This window comes from Pezoporus wallicus, unplaced genomic scaffold (genome assembly GCF_028554395.1).
Source record: "Pezoporus wallicus isolate ANWC-B61680 ecotype Strahan unplaced genomic scaffold, APGP_CSIRO_Pwel_v1 contig_8234, whole genome shotgun sequence".
Lineage (NCBI taxonomy): Eukaryota > Metazoa > Chordata > Aves > Psittaciformes > Psittacidae > Pezoporus > Pezoporus wallicus.
In genome coordinates, this window is record NW_026637703.1 from 766,418 (window position 1) to 785,680 (window position 19,263).

General features: G+C 47.5%; 1 protein-coding gene across 13 annotated transcripts in view; it reads left to right on the forward strand.

Moving 5' to 3' along the window:
• The window catches only part of CACNA1B (calcium voltage-gated channel subunit alpha1 B), a 297,887-nt gene that overhangs the window by 123,517 nt on the left and 155,107 nt on the right, over positions 1-19,263 (forward strand). For all 13 annotated transcript variants that reach the window (XM_057407342.1, XM_057407353.1, XM_057407354.1 and 10 more), the window contains one exon: positions 9,280-9,383. In XM_057407342.1, coding sequence (XP_057263325.1) covers positions 9,280-9,383 — 104 coding nt within the window. The remainder of the gene's footprint in view (positions 1-9,279; positions 9,384-19,263) is intronic.

Below are 19,263 nucleotides of genomic sequence, written 5' to 3' on the forward strand. Positions count from 1 at the left end.
GATTTCAGTTCGAGCAGGTGTAAACCTGGGACTTGGTTGCCTTTGGCCAAGGTTCGATGTGGAGAGAGCAGAGGTCAGTGGGCTCTCTGGGTGCTTCTGTTACAGTCACTGGCCGCAAGACGACAGGTAACCCATCCCATAGGGCCCTCCAGAAAGCACATCCTTTGCTATAAAATATCTCCTAGCATCCAAACCCCACTTGAGACCTACCATAGAGGCACAGAAGGCACAGTTACAGTGCTGTAGAAGATCAGGAGACCTTCCAATCTCCAGTCATTAGCTGGACCACATATGGACCTTAGGGCTTCCTGAGATCCTGTCCATCCCACAGCCACAGGTGGAATCCTCCAGCTGAGGAGTTTTCCTCAAAGCACATATGAGCAGATATAACCACAAGGGCTGAAGCTTGACTCCAGATTTCCCTGCAGCTTGCCTGGGCTGGAGCCCTTCCATTTTAATTCACTCCCTCTTTAATTCACCCTTTAGATATGAGGCAGAAGCTCTTCCCTGTGAGGGTGCTGAGGCGCTGGCACAGGGTGCCCAGAGAAGCTGTGGCTGCCCCATCCCTGGCAGTGTTCAAGGCCAGGTTGGACACAGGGGCTTGGAGCAAGCTGCTCTAGTGGAAGGTGTCCCTGCCCATGGCAGGGGGTTGGAGCTGGATGAGCTTTCAGGTCTCTTCCAACACAAACCAGGCTGATTGAGTGATTCTGTCCATATGTCCTGTTCTAACAACCTGAACCCACTGATCCCAGGTGGAGGGATGCTCAGGGGGGTATCCAAACCCAAATCAAACTCGGTTTCGTTGTACATAGTGGGACTGTGATTTGGGCTGACCACTGATTTAATTAACCAGCCCATTTTTGCTTTCTCCTTCACACAGATGAGCACACCAGGCAGGTGCTCTGTCATTGCCATCCTGTGGGGGGTACAACCCCTGAGCATCAACTGGAAATGCACCTCTCTGCCAATTTAATTTGGATCAAAAGGGTCAATCACCAGCACCCCCCTCTCCCTGGCTGCCTTATCCCTGCAGAGCTGAACAACAGATGCTCTCTGCAAATGGACTGTAACATCTGAAAGTCAGTAACCAAAGTTATTTGGCTGACTTTGTGCCAAGTTTGTATTTAAACTGAAACTGGGAGGAAAAAAATAAAAGGCCTCTTTTTCTTTCAGATTCTGGTGTTTTGTATAAGCCAGCACAACGGGTCAGGACTTGAGAGATGGGACTTCTCTTGCTGGTCTGCTGGGAAATGTGGAAGCAACTCTCCTTTCGCACAGTTTAACCTTCTGTAAAGCTGGGGGTAGCAATAGAAACATCCTTAATGCAGGGCTTGGGGGTGTTTCTGGCTGAAAACAGCTATAGAAAGCATAAAAGACAAAAATTTATTAGGTTTTTATTGTTTGTTTTTTTTTTTTTTCATTTTAATTCTTCTGTTTTCAGTTAATCCAAAGAGATGTGGGGTAAAAAAGTGGAGAATAAAGGAAAGAAATGAGTATTTTCAAAAAGTAATTATTCTTGAAACCTTTTGGTAACCGAATTACTGGAATACAGAAAAAATATTCCACAGCTCTATTGAATGAGATGTTCAGGTTCAACGTTCTCAGGGAGGTAAGAAAGATGCTGTACTTGGCTCTTACCTCTATTTATGAATGAGAGACTGAGGCCCCTCATTATCCCCTAGCCCCCTGTACTTATTCCTGGAGGTTGCACTGTTGTAAGAAGTAATCCCTTTTGTGGTCATCTTTGTTTAAAATGAAACCTGAAATGCAAAGAAGCTCTTCAATGTCCTGCTGGATTTTAGACTTGAGGTTACCTTTTTAAGGGGGAGCCAAGTGTCTCGTGCTCTAATATGACAATGCATTGGGCTGCACTCCACCAGATTGGAGTCTGGAGCAGAAGTATTTTCTCCAGGGTTTTCAGCAGAATGGGGTCCAAGCTTTCCACCAGGGATTTTGCTTACAAATACAGAGCAAATAATGAGTATTTCTTAATTAGAATGGGCAAAGCCTATGCTTGACCACAGCTATGCATTCAGGGACTTCAGATACGAGTTAGATTTGGACTTGGAGCTATTAAGTTCCTATGCAGCTGCAATAGCTCATTCTCTATCTGTGAAAGCACTTTGCACTTCCCAGAAGTGAAGATCAACCCTTTGGGATATGATGGTAATGCAGACTGTATAGCATCCGAGAGAAGTGACTGGTTTAAATGTCATTTGAGCCTGTGGCTATTTTGTGACTGGGTAGGTCATCATTGATTCCACAGATTGAACTTGGAATGGCTTTTCTCAGCAAATTTGGGGTTTTGCCTTTACACCTTCTCGTGCAAGGTCTGTCTGTCTCTGATGAAGAGCTCAGTGGGAGCAGAGATGTGCCCCATCCCTGGCAGTGTTCAAGGCTGGTTTGGATGGGACTTGGAGCAAGCTGCTCTAGTGGAAGGTGTCCCTACCCATGGCAGGAGTTAGAACCAGGTGAGCTTTAAGGTCCTTTCCAACACAAACCATTCCATGGTTCTAAGGAGTTAATGCCAAGAGAGAATGCACTGGATAAGGCTCCATGTGCTCACTGTACACACTTTCATTATTTTTGGTTTTGTTCTTATTAATTTCTGTGTTCACTTAATCCTAAGAATAGGAACAGACAGAAATAAATCAAACAGAAATAGTGTTGCTAATTAACGGGAGTAGTGAGGAGCAAATAGTGAAAAATCAGATGAAGGGTAAATAGAGTTCAGCTCTCCAAGACAGCTGAGAGTTTCCCTCAATGCAAAAGCACTTATCTAAAGGAGGATTACACTTTAATTGGCCCAAATAAGTCAGGCCCTACCATTGATTAGATTAAAGTGAGTAAACTCTAGGTGTACTACACGTTTTGATTAAAAACATAGTAAAGAGCTAATGGGATGTGGTGGTTCAGCTTTGGCTGGATCTGTCAAATTGTATCGCTGCTTTATTGAACCCCACTCTGGTAACATTTCCCAAGGATTATGTGTTAGCTCATTAATTGCTTGTTTTTCACATTGATGGGCAATGTGCTGAGCAAAGTGATGGCAGAATTCCTTCCTTGGAGATCTGGGGCAATCGCCTCAAGTTGCTACTCCTGTCAAAAGTGGCTGACAGAAGAATGCAAGCAGCAGAACGGCTCCTTGTTCAGAGGCAAAGAGAGTTGATTTGTTGTTCCACTGGTAAAAAATGTAGAGTAACAGTAAGTCTAAATGGGTTTCTAACAGCTTGAGAGCCCAAAGCAGCATCTTTGCACAGCCAGGGAAGCTTAGCTGGAGATCTGCTGGCAGGACCAGCCTAGACCTTGTTCTGGGATTTGTTACTCAGGTTGGTGCTAGTACTTAGTAAGATGGTCTATGCCTTTACCCTTCTGTAGATGCTAAGACCCTAAGGTCTCATTTAAAGCTTCAAAGTCAATAGAAGAGCACCTATAAAGGCATTTTGGCTGCCTTTAAGCAGTGGTAGAGGAGCTCTGGTGAAGGCTGCTGTGCAGCTGCTCTCTTTGAGAGGTGGCTGTCCACCCATAGCAGCAGCTTAAGGGAATTCAACCCTGAACCATGAAGCTCTGGTTGTGTTTCCTTAGCTCCAGCTGTGAGCAGGAGGGGTTTCCATTGTGGTGACAGCACCCACAGAGGAGTGGGGGTCTGCCATGGGCTTAGTCTGCCTTATATGGGCAGCTGGCCTGCACTGACATCCTACCCTGTGCAAGTCAAAGTCATCAGGAAGTCTGTATAATTATATTAATTACATATTTACCATAAAGTCATGTGTTCACATGTGGGGCTGTGGTGATAGTGCTGATCTGGTGTAGCCTTGATGGACATCCCTGAGTGCTCTCTTCCTCCCAGTACAGGAATAAAGGGACTGCAAGTGAAGAAATGGATGATTTTTGGAGAAGGGCAAAGAGCATGATGGTGTTTCCATCAGAAACCTGGAAATCAGGAGCTGAAATGTGAGATGTTTTTGCAGCACAACCGTCTCCAGTTGGGGTATCCAGTCCTCGCCACATGCCACACAATATTTTCCTATGGCAAAGGTCTTTGTTGCTGCTTTTGTGTTCCCCAAGAGGATTTAATTATTTTCAGCAGTGTTTAATAGGCAATTTGAAGAATCGCTTCCAGTATGAAGACAGGCTGAGAGCACTGGGGCTGTTCAGCCTGGAGAAGAGAAGGCTGCGTGGAGACCTCAGAGCAGCTTCCAGTGTCTGAAGGGGGCCTATAGGGATGCTGGGGACTGGATGATCAGGTAGTGAGGTGGACTGCGAACTGGCTGAAGGAGAGAAGCCAGAGAGTTGTAGTCTATGGGGCTGAGTCTAGTTGGAGGCCTGTAACTAGTGGAGTGCCTCAAGGGTCAGTACTGGGACCGGTATTATTTAATATATTCATCAATGATTTAGATGAGGGAATTGAGTGTACTATCAGCAAGTTTGCTGATGACACTAAGCTGGGAGGAGTGGCTGATACGCCAGAAGGCTGTGCTGCCATCCAGCGAGACCTGGATAGGCTGGAGAGTTGGGCAGGGAGTAACTTGATGAAATATAACAAGGGAAAGTGTAGAGTCCTGCATCTGGGCAGGAACAACCCCAGGTTCCAGTATAGGTTGGGGAACGACCTGTTAGAGAGCAGTGTAGGGGAGAGGGACCTGGGGGTACTAGTGGACGACAGGATGACCATGAGCCAACACTGTGCCCTTGTGGCTAAGAAGGCCAATGGCATCCTGGGGTGTATTAGAAGGGCGGTGGTTAGTAGGTCGAGAGAGGTCCTCCTTCCCCTCTACTCTGCCCTGGTGAGACCGCATCTGGAGTATTGTGTCCAGTTCTGGGCCCCTCAGTTCAAGAAGGACAGGGAGCTGCTGGAGAGAGTCCAGCGCAGGGCAACGAAGATGATTAAGGGAGTGGAACATCTCCCTTATGAGGAAAGACTGAGGGAGCTGGGTCTCTATAGTTTGGAGAAGAGGAGACTGAGGGGTGACCTTATCAGTGTCTATAAATATATAAAGGGGGAGTGTCACGAGGACGGAGCCAGGCTCTACTCAGTGGCAAACAATGATAGGACAAGGGGTAATGGGTACAAACTGGAACACAAGAGGTTCCACTTAAACTTGAGAAGAAACTTCTTCTCAGTGAGGGTGACGGAACACTGGAACAGGCTGCCCAGGGAGGTTGTGGAGTCTCCTTCCCTGGAGACATTCAAAACCCGCCTGGACACATTCCTGTGTAACATTATCTAGGTGTTCCTGCTCCGGCAGGGGGATTGGACTAGATGATCTTTCGAGGTCCCTTCCAATCTCTAACATACTGTGATACTGTGTGATACTGTGAAGTAGGCAGGATCCTGGGAGAGCCAGTGTGGTGCTGCTGGGATATGGATGAGCTGGGAGAGGGATGCTGGAGCAGGGAGGGCTTCACAGACCACTTAATGGTGAGGGGATGGGGTGGCTGGAGCAGAGCTGCAAGAGGCTCCAGCAACAGGGAAACTCATTTTAGGTCAGCCAGGCACAAGGGCTTTGCCTCCCCATAAGCCTCAGAACATGGGCCATGGCCAGGGAAGATGAAAGATAATATAAAAGCATTTCTGGTCTCTGCAGCACATTGCAAGCAGCAGTAGGCTGCTTTCAAGTCAATTGTTTCAAAACATATCTTTAAATGAATTAATAATTCGAAGCAGCTGCCATCTTGTTAATATAATGAAGCAGTGGCCTAAGAGCTCCCTGTGTCTGAGAGACTGAAGTGAGAATTAATGCTGGCCTTTCTCTGGTGTTGGACAAGCCACAAAAGGTTCGGTTGTGGGAAGTATCTTGTGCTTTGCTGGAGTACACTCAGTTCTCTTGGGCTGTATTGGAGCTCAGGGCATTAATCTCCCTGTGTGACAGTCCTGCATTTGTTAGATGACAGCACTCACTTCCCTATCTCTGCGTCTGCAGAGAGGTGGCTGTGCTGTAACTGCTTGGAGATGCTGGCAATGTGCTTGGTGCTGCATGAAGGTGCTTGAAGGCAACTGTGCATTGTGTCAACGTGTAAAGGTTTGTCCTTTGGCATCCAGCTGTGACCTGAGTGCTCCTGCTGAGCAGGGGTACCCAGGGTGGATGACGAAGCAGAGTCACATGGAGGAGGCTGGAAGGATGCTGTTGGGGATCTAGGCTTTTAGCAAAAAAACCCATCCCCAAACCCCAAATCATAGAATGGCTTGGGCTGGGAGGGACCTCGGAGATCATCTAGCTCCAACCCCCAAGAAGGGAAAGGGAGGCCCCAGCTGCCAACAGGAGCAGTGGGTGCACCTTGGCACAAGTGCCTGGCCAGGGGTGGAAGCACCTTGGACTTGAGCAGTGGTTGGGCAGAGGGAGCCGTGGTTGCTGGGCTTTTGGGGAAGAGCACTCCAGGGTCTGGATGGTTCGTAAGGGCTTTGTGTGCCTGAGGTACTGTGCTGGGACACTCCTGGAGCAAGGCTTCAGCTCCATGTGGCAGTGTTTGTTCAGGGGGTGCTTCTGAAGAGCCCTGTAGCTGTTAATGACCTGTGGGTTCCTCAGCTCCTGGGCAGTGAGAGAGCCCTTACTGTGTGTGGATGGAATTCTGGCACATCAGGACAGGTGTTTCATTTCTCCTCCTTCCCTGTGGTTAGGAGCAGGTCGCACTGACAGTCAGCCAGGCGGTACAGCAGTGTAACACACTGTGCACAGGCATTGATTTGATCTCTTCGCTCATCCTGCTCAATGAGCAAGCCTGGAGACAGGCCACAGCCCAAGCTTCAGTGGCTCCGTGGGCAGAGGGCTGCAGCCTCTGCTCAGCACAGCCAGAGGTGCCTGTGGGAATCCAGGCTTCCCTTGGAATTCAGTTTCCTGGCAGCAAACGGGATTGATTCATTACAGCATCTCAGCATGGCAGAGCCCGTGCCATAAAGTGTGGTGGGGTTTGAGCACGCTTGGGAGCGCTGGGAACGATGCTGCACATCCGGGAAGGCTCTCCTTTATCAGGAGAGCTTTTCTGTCGACCTTTTTGCCTGGCGTTTTGCTCTCTGGTTTGTCTTGGATCCCTGTGCGGGAGGCAGAGCAAACAGAGCAAGGCCTTTTCTTGCCCCGAGCATAAAACAGTCTAGCGAACACTAAGAGGAGGGTGGTTAATTAGTTGTGTTTCAGCACATTTCATTTCTAAGGGCTTTGATCGTGGCATGGAATTGTGGATCTGTCGCCAAGTTTTGCTTCAAATGAATAAATAAACGATAAATGATCATTTGGCAGCAATGAACCTGCTGCACTCTCTTTGCATGTTTATGTGGTTTCCCTTTTCCCATCTGTTCCCTTCCTCCAGCTCTTCCTTGTGTGTCGGTTTTCAAGCCCCCCTTGCCTGGCTGATGGCAGATCCCAGCCTGGCGGATCGGGATGCGCTTGCTCCAAGTGGAGATGTGAGAGCTGCCACCTCTGGCAACAAAATGGGAATTGAAGAACAACCTCTAAATCTAAAACCATGGCTTTTGCTCTGGTAACCCCAGGAGCTGAACCAGGCGCTTTTCCCACGTGTTGGAGGAAAAGGCCCTGAGGACGAGCATCCTTGTTTCCTCTGAATCCATCCATAGGGATGTGGTGCAGGAGAATAAGGAAAGGAAATAGCTAAAGGCAGAGAGAAGGGGAATGGAAAGACAAAACAGAGAATGCAGAAGTAGCACGGCTTGGGTGCCATGGCAGGTATTGCAAACAGGCATTAAAAAACCACAATGAGAGGCTGTGCTGTGCAGTTTTCCCTGTCTTTCTGCTCTCACTTCCCAGCCTGTTTTTCCTTCAGATCGATCTGTCCTGCTGGTTTTCCCTTTAGCAGGGGTGGTTTGTGATGAGGTTGGTGAGTCCCTGTTCCTCTCAGGTGAGTCACTGATCAACTGGCACAGATATTTCCGTAGATTTTTTGCTGTTTGGAGCAATGCCTGTTGTGAGTTTGATCCGGAGCCTGTTCCTTGAGGAAGAATTGGCGCAGATATGCACAATTTTAAAAGCTGTCACAAAAGGTATTTACTAGCATCAGTGCTATGAATGTTATAACCCGTAAGTAATGCTATGACATCGGTCACCCATGTCATACGTTGGTTTTGGTTGTTTATTAGGTGACTTCTACTCTTTTTGAGGTGGCACCAAGTGCACACGTGGTTGAAATAAAGCCCATTTCAAACATTTCTTTCTGTGAATCCTTCTGCAAGCAAAATTACCCTTGCAAATACGGTTGGGAATAATGACCCAAAAGCACTACAGATAATAAGTAAAAGGCCCCCATAGCAGTTAGAATTAATGCATTTTTTTACAAGCTGGTGTCTGAGAGCACTTCTCTGTGGTCTCTGCCAGCCTCTGCAATAGGGCAGGTAGGTGAGCTCTGTGTTCCCGCTATTCTTTACCCTCTGCAGGAGGAGGAAGGAGGAGGAAAATGTCTTTGGGTCTTGTCTTTTCTTTTTGCTTCTCTTTTCCCCTCCCTTTCACCCGATTTCTCAAATTGCTGCATTCTTCACTCACAAGAGGAGAATTTGCTTTTTTCCTCAGCGCTTGGGCTCAGTAAATGGCAACGTGGCATTTTACATTTCAGCACTTCCTTAAAGAGCTCCCTTGTGGTTGATGAATAAAGAAACTTTGTCATAAACTAAACCGCCTTTCCCTCCCCTCCATCGAGGCTGCTGCTTACTCAGGGAGCCTCAGACAGGGTTTGATGACAGAAGCCCAAAGTGCTGAGTCAGCAGCTGTAGAATTGCAGTCGCTCTGAAGGAGCCTCCTTTCCTTGCAGACTTCTTGTCTTCTGCTCTGCGTGTGTGCACAGATTCTGGGCATGGAGCCACACTCTGCCTTAATTGCAGCACAGATTAATGCAGGGCAGTGGGTTCCCCTCCTTTGCTGCGGGTCTCAGTTCAGACGTGAATATGACATTGATGCGCAGCGCATGGGAACACAGAGTTGAGGAGGGAAGGGAGCAGGTTGGTGTCCAGAGTCTCACCAAAGGTAGGTCGCTTCAAAGCATGTTTTGGCCATGCAGCAGGAGCAGCCTGGAGCCGTAGGAATAGAGGAATCTTCTCACTGGGATGGATGACAAATTGTGGTGTGGATGGTGGAACAGTCAGCTTGGTTCACCAGTTCTTTTGCTGGCATTTCAGCTGGTGAGCATAACAGAAGTAACCAGACATCAGTGGTGGACAGCCCTCTGGAAATGTGAGGGAAATCTCCCCTGCCCTCTGCCCTGCAGTTTCCATATAGTACTTTGTTTCTGATGTGAATTAATAGCTGTTTTTCTTTCTCCCTTTTTCTTTGATTCCAGACAAACGATGCTGCAGGAAATACCTGGAACTGGCTTTACTTCATCCCTCTCATCATCATTGGCTCTTTCTTCATGCTCAACTTGGTGCTGGGCGTCTTATCAGGGTAAGACGACTAATGACTTGCTTGTCTCCACCTTGAAGGGAAGATGTGTTGGAATTAGCACTGTGGGCTGATGTAGCTGAAAAAGAGAAGTTGGGGTGCTACATCACACTGTACGTTGTCTCCCTACACACATTTCCTACCCTGTCCCTTCCTTGCAGTGGGGTATTTCTAGAAGGCTGTAGAGCCACACATAGGGGATAAGCTGGTGAAAAATCATTGAGATGATTCTTCCCTGTGAGGGTGCTGAGGTGCTGGCACAGGGTGCCCAGAGAAGCTGTGGCTGCCCCATCCCTGGCAGTGTTCAAGGCCAGGTTGGACACAGGGGCTTGGAGCAAGCTGCTCTAGTGGAAGGTGTCCCTGCCCGTGGCAGGGGTTGGAGCTGGAGGAGCTTTCAGGTCCCTTCCAACACAAACCATCATAAGATTCTATGATTCTGAATCCAGACCCCAGAGTTAAGTGAGCTCCCTGCCATTACGGTGACCTGACCCTGTGCAGCCAACACTTACTCCTGCATCTTCTTGAAAGCCCACCAGGATCCCACTGATGCTAGTATAAATATTTCAGTGCTGGAGCTAGACATCAAAGGGTTCATAGTACATTTGGTGTAGCTGAGCAGCATGGAGAAAGGAGAAACTCAAGCAGAAGGCAATGAAAATATCTCAGGGTTTTGGCTGGTTGCTTGGGGTTATTTTTGGTCATAGTGTTTGTTTGTTTGTAATCTCTGGCTGTTTAAGCCAATGTCTGGATTTTGGGGACACATTGGTCTCTTGATGTTCAAACCTCAGGGGTCAGCCAAGGATTTGGCGTTTGTTGCATATGAGTTTTGGGTTTGGGCCATTGTAGAGCTCAGGCTGCCAGGTTTGAAGCCTAGCTGGACCATCCCCAGCATCTGTGGAAATCTGATCTGGAATTAACAACCTGAATCATCTTAATGGTTTGCAAGCTCTTAGACTTCGGTATCTTGTTTTGCACACAGTCTCTCCTGAGCCCATCCACGTGATCTGGATTGCATAGATCTATAAAGGTCTGGATTTATTTCTATCTCTTGGCAGCATGGGAAGAGAGAAAGGAGTTAATGCTTCTGAGTGGTAAAAGCCCTCCAGTGCTGCACCTTTGCTCTTTCTCTTAAGTTACTAGAGAAGGAAAAATGTTTCTCATAGAACAGATTCTTGCTCAGTTTTATTGTTTTGTTAAGGTTCCTTGTCCTCAAATCTCATGCTGGAGGTAAGAGGAGGGAAGCAGCGGTGTAGTTTTGTTTGAGGACTGGCAGACGTGCTGCTACAAGAGAGGGTCATGGGTGAAGCTGTCTCATGCACTTTGGCGTTCCTTCGGTCCAGAAATGATGGTCATGATCAAGAACTGATCAAAGGCATTCATTAGCCATCCTATTGTACCAGGGGCTTTGTCAAGGAGATCTTCGTGACCATACTTGTCCGATGTATGATTCAAAGGGAGCACCAGAGCCAGGGCTGAGTGTGGTTCCTTAGGGATTCATCTTCCTTCTTCCACAGTGGAGTCAGCCCACGCAGGCTGAAATAATACGTGTGATTTAAAGCAAAAATCTGGAAGCCTGCATGCTCCTGTCCCTTTGTGCTGGAGACCTCTGCCTGGCTCTCTGGAAAGCCTCTCGTTGCCTGGAGCAAAACATGAATATTATATAGAATCCTAGAATCAAAAAATAGGGTTGGAAAGAACCCTGGGGCTGTTCAGCCTGGAGAAGAAAAGGCTGCGCATAGACCTCATAGCAGCCTTCCAGTATCTGAAGGGGACCTATAGGGATGCTGGGGAGGGACTCTTCAGTAGGGACTGTAGTGACAGGACAAGGGGTAATGGGTTAAAACTTAAACAGGGGAAGTTTAGATCGGATATAAGTAAGAAGCTCTTTCCTGTTAGGGTGGTGAGGCACTGGAATGGGTTGCCCAGGGAAGCTGTGAATGCTCCATCCCTGTTGGTGTTCAAGGCCAGGCTGGACAGAGCCTTCGGTGATATAGTTTAGTGTGAGGTGTCCCTGCCCATGGTAGGGGGGCTGGAACTGGATGATCTTAAGGTCCTTTCCAACCCGAACTATTCTATGATTCTATGATCTAGTTCCAACCTAAATGTCTCTTCTTCTGTTAAAAGCGCAGCTTTGTGCACTGGGGTTCTCCTTGCTTAGTGGCAAGTATGGTGGTGTCTTCTTCAGAGGGACACTTCTAGATTCTATTTTGCATAGTGGTTTCATGCCCTTGGCTGGAATAATTCTGAGGTGAGGCTGAGGAGAATAAACATCATAGCAGAGGCACTGACCACGCCGCTCAGCAGGTTGATGGTGGACTTTATTGAGCAATGGCAGGAACTGGGTATGTCTGAATGAACAGGGGATGAGAAGGCACCAGAGAATGGAAAGACCCTCTGAAAGCAGAGATTGTTGTAATTATATTCTTTAGCCAAAAGGCCCAGAGAGCACTGTAGAATATAGAGAAATTTCTGCTGGAGAAAGAGTCATTGTGTGAAAGAGTACCATGGGGTACAGTTTCACTCGAGGACATTTTGTTATTCATGTCCCAGTGACCGTCAGTGGCTCCTGCAACTGAGACTCTTGGCAGTATCCCACATACCTGTTTCCATAAAATGAAGTTGATTTAGTGACATATAGTTACTAGTTTCCTAAGCTTGTGTGTGATCCTCATTACTCTCCTCTTTCACAAAACCCCTGTTGTTCAGGTTGTATTTTATTTCCCAATACTTTGCCCTATGCATCATAAGTATAGGGTTAAGTTTCAGGATGCCACTGTCTGCACCTTGGAAAGCCACACAAAAAGCTTTCACCTGAGCATTTTTCATTGATGTTAGTTTTGAGCTGTTTCTTCTCATGTATTTGTGTTCCTCAGTGGGTGATAAGAAAGCAACAGATTTCTGAAGCAGGTATGCAGATGCCATCACAGATTATGGCAGTAATGAGTGATCTGAAGTGACAAGTTGTTGAGCTCTCTACTACAGTAGATTATACAGAGTTTTGCCATAACTCTTGGAAAATGGGACTTTTTTGGCTTTCTGGGGTTATTTGAGAACCCATGTCCACACTGGGCAGATGAGCAGGCTTAGCTCCTGGGTTTATCTGTTTGAGCAGTCAAAGTGGATTTACCCAAGCCTCATCTGCTAGCAAAATGTGGATGCATTTGCATTGCAAATGCTACAGAAGAGACGATACCTGTTTAAAATAAAGAGCAAGCAGCCTTTCTCCCCTGCTGATTCTTCTGGAATTATAATGAAAGCAAAGGCAAGGAAGTGATGGGGTGATGTGGAAATCTGTAAGTGTTGCTGAAAGTGTGGTATAAAGATAGCCCCTAAGCCTGGGCTACAGTCGTATGACAGAAAGCTCTGAGTACCTGGCTAAGGATGTAATTAAAAGCATGTTGACTCCATAATTCAGATTAAATGAGCCTCTGCCTGCTGTACAGTGTGTCTTCTTCATATGTGCTGATTACAACGCTGCCAGTGCTCTTGAAATGGGCTAGTGTTTGAACACCCCTCCATATGGTGAGCTCTGCCTTCTGTTCCCTTCCCCTCACTGATGCAAGCACTCAGGGCCAGCCAGCAGAGCTTGGTTCTGCTTGTGCCACTGGATACCCAGATTTCCCCAATGATCCCAGGACATGGGCTGCGGACATTCCCAACATCTTATTTCTGTTGGTGCAATAGGGATGTTGGGCTTTCCTATGTCTTTACAAAAGAAGCCTGTTGCAGCGGACGCTGTGCTATACACAGTGCTAAAGGTGGTTGCTCTGGCTGGGGAAACTGGTAGCAGCTCCCCATTACTAGGTTGCACATCACAAGTTAAGACAGACTGTGTTGTTCTCTTGCTGTGAATGGGATTGGAAGTTTTCCTGGAGTACTGCAGAGTCATAGGTACACAACTGAACTGTGATTGGAACGGCTCCTAAAATCCAGGAACTGTTTCTGCTTGTTCATAGGTGTGGGGCTCTCCAGCAGGAGCACAGCACCCTATTTGCTGTGGAGTGGTAATGTGGTTTGTGTCCCCTCTTGGGGATTTTCCTCTCTCCTCCTCACTATGTATTCCCCCTGCTTTCTGTTTTCCCTCTCTGGTACTTGATCCCTCTTTGAGCTGATAAAACCCAACAGCCCTGCAGGATCCAATAGAGCAGAAAACCACAGATTATTTTTCCTGGAGGAGCTTTATTGAGTGGCATAGCTGATTCAAGTGAAGATGGGACTGTGTAGGGCTAGCATTGCAGAAGCAGGAGATTTCTCTCCCCTTTGATAGCACTAGGATGTTTGGTGAGAGTCATTTGCCTCTGCATGTGGAGGTCTGCCCACTTGATCAAGATGAGAAGATGCAGGGGGAGTTCTGCTCTTCCATGTGCTGGGAAGCATACTGGGGGGACTGCCCAAGCCTGATACCTCCCCAGTCACAGACATAAAAAAAGGGGAAAGGGAATTGTGAAAGACCAAAAAAAAGGTTAAACACCCTGCTGAAGTCCTGCTGCACCATCATCCGCTCAAAGGATGTATTGTTTTGCTCATAGTAGAGGCCTGCCCTTGACTTTACATCCGTTATAACCATCAGAAGCCATTCTAGCCATGCCAGCCTTGTTCCAGAAAGCTGGGCCGCAGTGTTTCCCAGAAACTGGGGTAGCATTTTGTAAGGTTTCCAGTAGAGAGTGGAACAACAGGGAATCCATCACAGGGAATACCACCTTTCTATAGAAAAAGAGATTGGCTACCTCTGGTGGCATCATGGGAACGTTCTGGCTCCAAGTCATGACAAGAAGGGTTGACTCCAGGTGCCTTTTATTTTCCCCTGAAGACAGGGTTGTTTGCTGCTAGGGATGTCATGGGGTTTAGCTTCAGTTCTGACCAGAAAATCCCCTGAGATGATCCTGATAAACTTTTTATTGTACTCTGCACATGGTTCTGCAGTTTACATTGAAGAGCGAATCACAGGATCCCAGCCTGGTTTGTGTTGGAAGGGCCCTTAAAGCTCCTCCAGCTCCAACCCCTGCCCCGGGCAGGGACACCTTCCACTAGAGCAGCTTGCTCCAAGCCCCTGTGTCCAACCTGGCCTTGAACACTGCCAGGGATGGGGCAGCCACAGCTTCTCTGGGCACCCTGTGCCAGCGCCTCAGCACCCTCACAGGGAAGAGCTTCTGCCTAAGAGCTCAGCTCAGTCTCCCCTCTGGCAGGTTAAAGCCATTCCCCTTGGCCTGTCCCTACAGGCCCTTACAAAAAGTCCCCCTTCAGATTTCTTGTAGGACCCCTTTAGGTATTGTAAGACTGTTATAGGATTTATTTCAGCTTTTCCAGATGATCTCTTGGGGGGCAGGTAACAGAGGTGCTTTGTATCTCCCCAAGGCAGGAAGAGGAGGAACAGAAACACAGATGTCCTCCATTGAACTGAGAAGTCCTGACCAAGGCTTATTCTTCATCTCATGTTTTACTGCTTTCTTGCTGCAGCCGTCTGCCACCCGTGCACCCGTCTCCATGTACACCTGAGCTTCCTGGTGTTCCCTGCCTGAGCACTGATTTCCAGTGCTGTTTTTCTCTGCTGCTGTTCCCTCCCAGCCCTCAGCATCCTCTCAGCCCAGCTAGCAGCTTTCTACCGTGGGCTGGTGGGATTATGGACTTTTCTACTCCTGGGGTGTTGAGCTGGGTATTAATTTTGCCTGGTAATGAGCTGGATGATTCTGTACAATACATTTGTGATTGTGTAATCCAAACCATCAAAACAATTCAAAGAGGATAAATGTTACCATGGGATGCTGTGAGGAAGATGATTTAACTTATTTCAAGGCTAAGTGCTTTTTGGCACTGCTTCATGCAGTGGTGGGGGTGGCGAGACAGCGGGAGTGCTGGCCAGAGAGGGCAGTGCACTGTGAATGATGCATTTGAATACTGAGTCTGTTTCTCTCAAGTGTGAAAAATGCTGCTTGTCATGTCCTCAAATATTTATGGTGAAGCCTGAGGTATTTCCAGACCAGCCTGTGAAGAGAAATGATCTTTCCTGAGGTTTACTCATCTGGCTGCGATGACAAAGTGGGGAGAGGCACTGCAGTGGCCAGTTTGCATCTTCCCTTCTTAAGTATTACCATAATAATTCAGGCCAGGTTGGATGGGGCTTGGAGCAAGCTGCTCTAGTGGAAGGTGTCCTGGCCCATGGCAGGGGGTTGGAACTGGATGAGCTTTAAGGTCCCTTCCAACACAAACTGGTCTGATTCTATGATAATGTGGTCCAGAGCTGCTCTGTCCTGAGATGCGCAGCACCTGCCTCTTGTTCTATGAGACCACCTGGTGTAAGAGCTGCAGGGAGATGTTTTGAACGGATGCAGCATCTTTGTGACAGCAGGAGCCTGGCAAGGGACACAGCTACAGAGTGTGCTGGCACCTTGCAGGCAGACCAGGGTCAGGGTAAACGGTGCTTTAGTTCTTCACTGCTGCACACTGTTTTGAGCAGTCTTCAGCATGGGGTGATGCTCCCTGGGCAGACTCCCATTAAACACTCTCCTGATTGTATGTTTTAGTCTCCCTGGGGGATATCTGTTTCTAACTTGTACCTTGGGTGACCGAGGCTTTTGTGCTGTTAGAGCAACTCCCTGGGAGGATGCAGAGCCCCATCCAGACCTCGCTGAACCAGCTGTCTCGGTGACTTGCTCTGCTGAGCCCCATGACATGTTTTCCCATCGTGAGGAATTTTGCCAGATTGAGATCATAAAACTTCAGCCTGCAAAGACGTGCAGAGGCTGGAGAAGAATCAGGCTGATTAATTTGTCATAATGACAAAGAGTTCTTCTGTCCTCCTTCTCCCTCATTACAGAGATAATAATTCATTTTCCCTGCTCATTCGTTCCAAGTTCACTGTTACCTGCTGTGATCTGACTTTGGCTGCCGTTAATTATTTGCAGCGAAAGAGCTGCATCATGAAAAGAGATGAGGTTCTGCTTCCTCATTGCTTTTAGGCTTTCCCCAGCCTGTGCTTAAAAAGGAGCAGAAAGGGAAAAAAAACCCTTATTTTCTTTCCTGTTGTTCCTTGCTCATCCCCCTTTTTAACAAAGCCACTGCTGCAAACAGGAACCGTGGGAGCCGTGTGTGTTTCTTGCAGAAGGGGTCAGGGAGCAATGACTTTCCACGTGAGCTTCATCTCACCAAGCTGAATGTCCTATTGAATGTGGATCCTTTGCCTCTTTCGTGGTTTGGTCAGCGTAGGAGAGACAAACTACTTTTATTTGCTCTTCTGTTACACTGCAATGAAATTAAAGTCTGCAATATAGGAATGATACATAAGAGACCTAAATTTTAATATCCTGGGGCCTCTGCTTTGGACTCAGCGGTGGAGACTTGATGAACAGAGCCAGAGGTTCATCCAACAATTGCAGGAGGCTGATCCTATGAGATAAATGATGCTTTTTAATCCTTTTTCTCTCTTCGTTGTTACATCCTTCAAGCCAGATTTGCCCAGTTGTGACACTCACAGCATTTCAAGTCGGATTAGGTGGAATCAAAGTGAAATCAGCACCAGCTGAACGTAAAGATGAATGGAAGGAAGATGTATTGAAGGCTTCACCTCTGTGCTGTTCCTCTTTCTAGAAATACAACGTGTATCCCATATCTGGCTTGCATTTGAAGCATCTTCCTGCTATGTTCAGTGATAAAAGTGACTGTGAAGCCTGGCTCGGTGCTGAGAGATCAATCTCTCAGTGATACTTTCATCCTCTATCAGATGGTTGAGGAAAGCTATATTTTCCCTCTCTTTAGAGCAATGAGGAGAAAGCAGAAGCAGCTGTAGCTGCGCAGGACTGATTGAGCCAGTCCTAAACTGTGGATGTAAGGATGGATTATGAGCCAGCTGGGTCTGTATGTTTAGGCTTAGTCTGGGAGAGATGGACATGCCTCCTCAGGCCGTGCCCAGTGTGATCTTGGCCATCTGTAGATCCAGGTGAGATAGAAGCATACAGCACTGTGTATCTTTGGGATTTCATGCAGCTGATGGGACAGCTGATGAACCACAGAGCTCTGTCATCTTCTGCACTAAGAAATCTTAGTCCTTTGCTGGGCTTTCCTTGTTTAATAACAGGGTTCAGAACTCTGACTGTGAGCAAACCACCAGGAAAACAATGTCTTGGAGGCACTAAATGTCACTGGCATAAGGAAATTCTTACTGATGCTTTTCCAGGTTAATCAGTTGCTTGGTTTCCTCTCATTCCAGCAATTTCTGGTGTGATGTCTCTGTGCTCCTGGGATGTGTTTTCTTTCACTTCCCTCAGATTTTCTTCTTGCCCAAATGAGGTACATTTCCTTGCTTTTTCTTGTTTGAGATGGGCTTTCTAATTAGTGTGCTATCTTACATTCAGTGGTGGCATGGGCCAGATTTTAGAGGTATTTAAAACAGAGATTTAACAATACTTGCAGTTCTTTTCACATTTTCAGGTCAGTAAGTCAGAGGCATCAAATCAGCTTTAGTTGTACCTGCAGGTTTCTCTGCACTTGAGGAGTTTGTCTGTTAATAATAACCATACCTTGGCTCATCCTTGAAGTCTTCCTGGGCCTTTCTGTGGTAAAGATGTCTGATGCTATGGTAAAGAAACCCATGTCCTTGCTCATCTCATTTTGTTTGCAGCCCTCCTGGGTGCAAGCATCTGACTATGGACACAGCTGAGCCACGTCCTCTTGGGTTTGCATCTTCCCAGCTAGAAATCACACTGTTTGTCTATTTACCCCTGGATTTATTTAGTATTTTTCTTTCCTAAAGCCAGATTTGATTCTATCCTCCATGTATATTTCCAACTCACCACGTTAGCATACTGAAGGGAATGATGCTTTTTCTCCTCTCCTCTCCCCCACACCCAGCCCCTTCATCTTGCCCCTTGCTTTCTGAGTGCTGCAGTGAATAATTCAGCCCCTGATGTGGCTGTCTCTCCTCCTTTACTAAGGGACCTTTCCTTAGAAACACCAAAGGTTGGTGCCTTTGAGATGCTGGCCTGCAGGGTGTCATCCCTGCAGGATTGCTGTTCTCCTGCTGCTGCCTCCCGGCAGCCCCTTTCAGGCTCTCAGAGCTGTGTTGTGAGCTGAGGTGGGTCCTTTAATCCCTAAAAGTTCAAAGAATCACTGGTGCTGCTGTTGCTGATGGTTTCCTAGTGACAGAGCCAGCGAAGCTGTGGCTGCCCCATCCCTGGCAGTGTTCAAGGCCAGGTTGGACACAGGGGCTTGGAGCAAGCTGCTCTAGTGGAAGGTGTCCCTGCCCGTGGTAGGGGTTGGAACTGGATGAGCTTTAAGGTCCCTTCCAACACAAACCAGGCTGGGATTCCATGCCAATGCACCGTTGCTGAAGCAAAATGCTGCAGGAATCAAGGAAAGATGATGTCCGTGGTCCCTGCTCAGATCCTTTGCTTTGCTGTTGTGATTCACATACCCCCCTTCCTATCTGGTGTCCTGACTTCCTCTGCACTGCCCTGAGTCACCGCAACACCCACAGGAGGGGTGAGGATGCTCTGCAGGGTCCCAGACTCCTCCTGTGCCTACAACCAGGACACTGAGCACCTGCTTTTCTCTCTTTCCACTCCCCACTGTCCACCTTGCTCCTGCTCATTCTCCATCTTGGAGATGCCTTTGTCTCTCAAAATACATTTCCAGAAGGTAAACAAGATATTAAGCACAGCCAAGGCTTTGTTCCTTTAGTTGCATAAACAGTGACAGTCATAAAGGTGTTGGGCTTTTTTGTTGCTTTCTCCCTTATAAAGGGTTTATTGTTCTCCAGGAAGACAAAAGACAGATAGGAACCCATAGAACAAACTCTCTCCCTGGAGCTGCTTTTCTATAAACACGTGGGTGCTTCTGCAGTTAGTGAATGAAATGTTAGGAGCATTAACTGTATCAGACCTGGTGAACC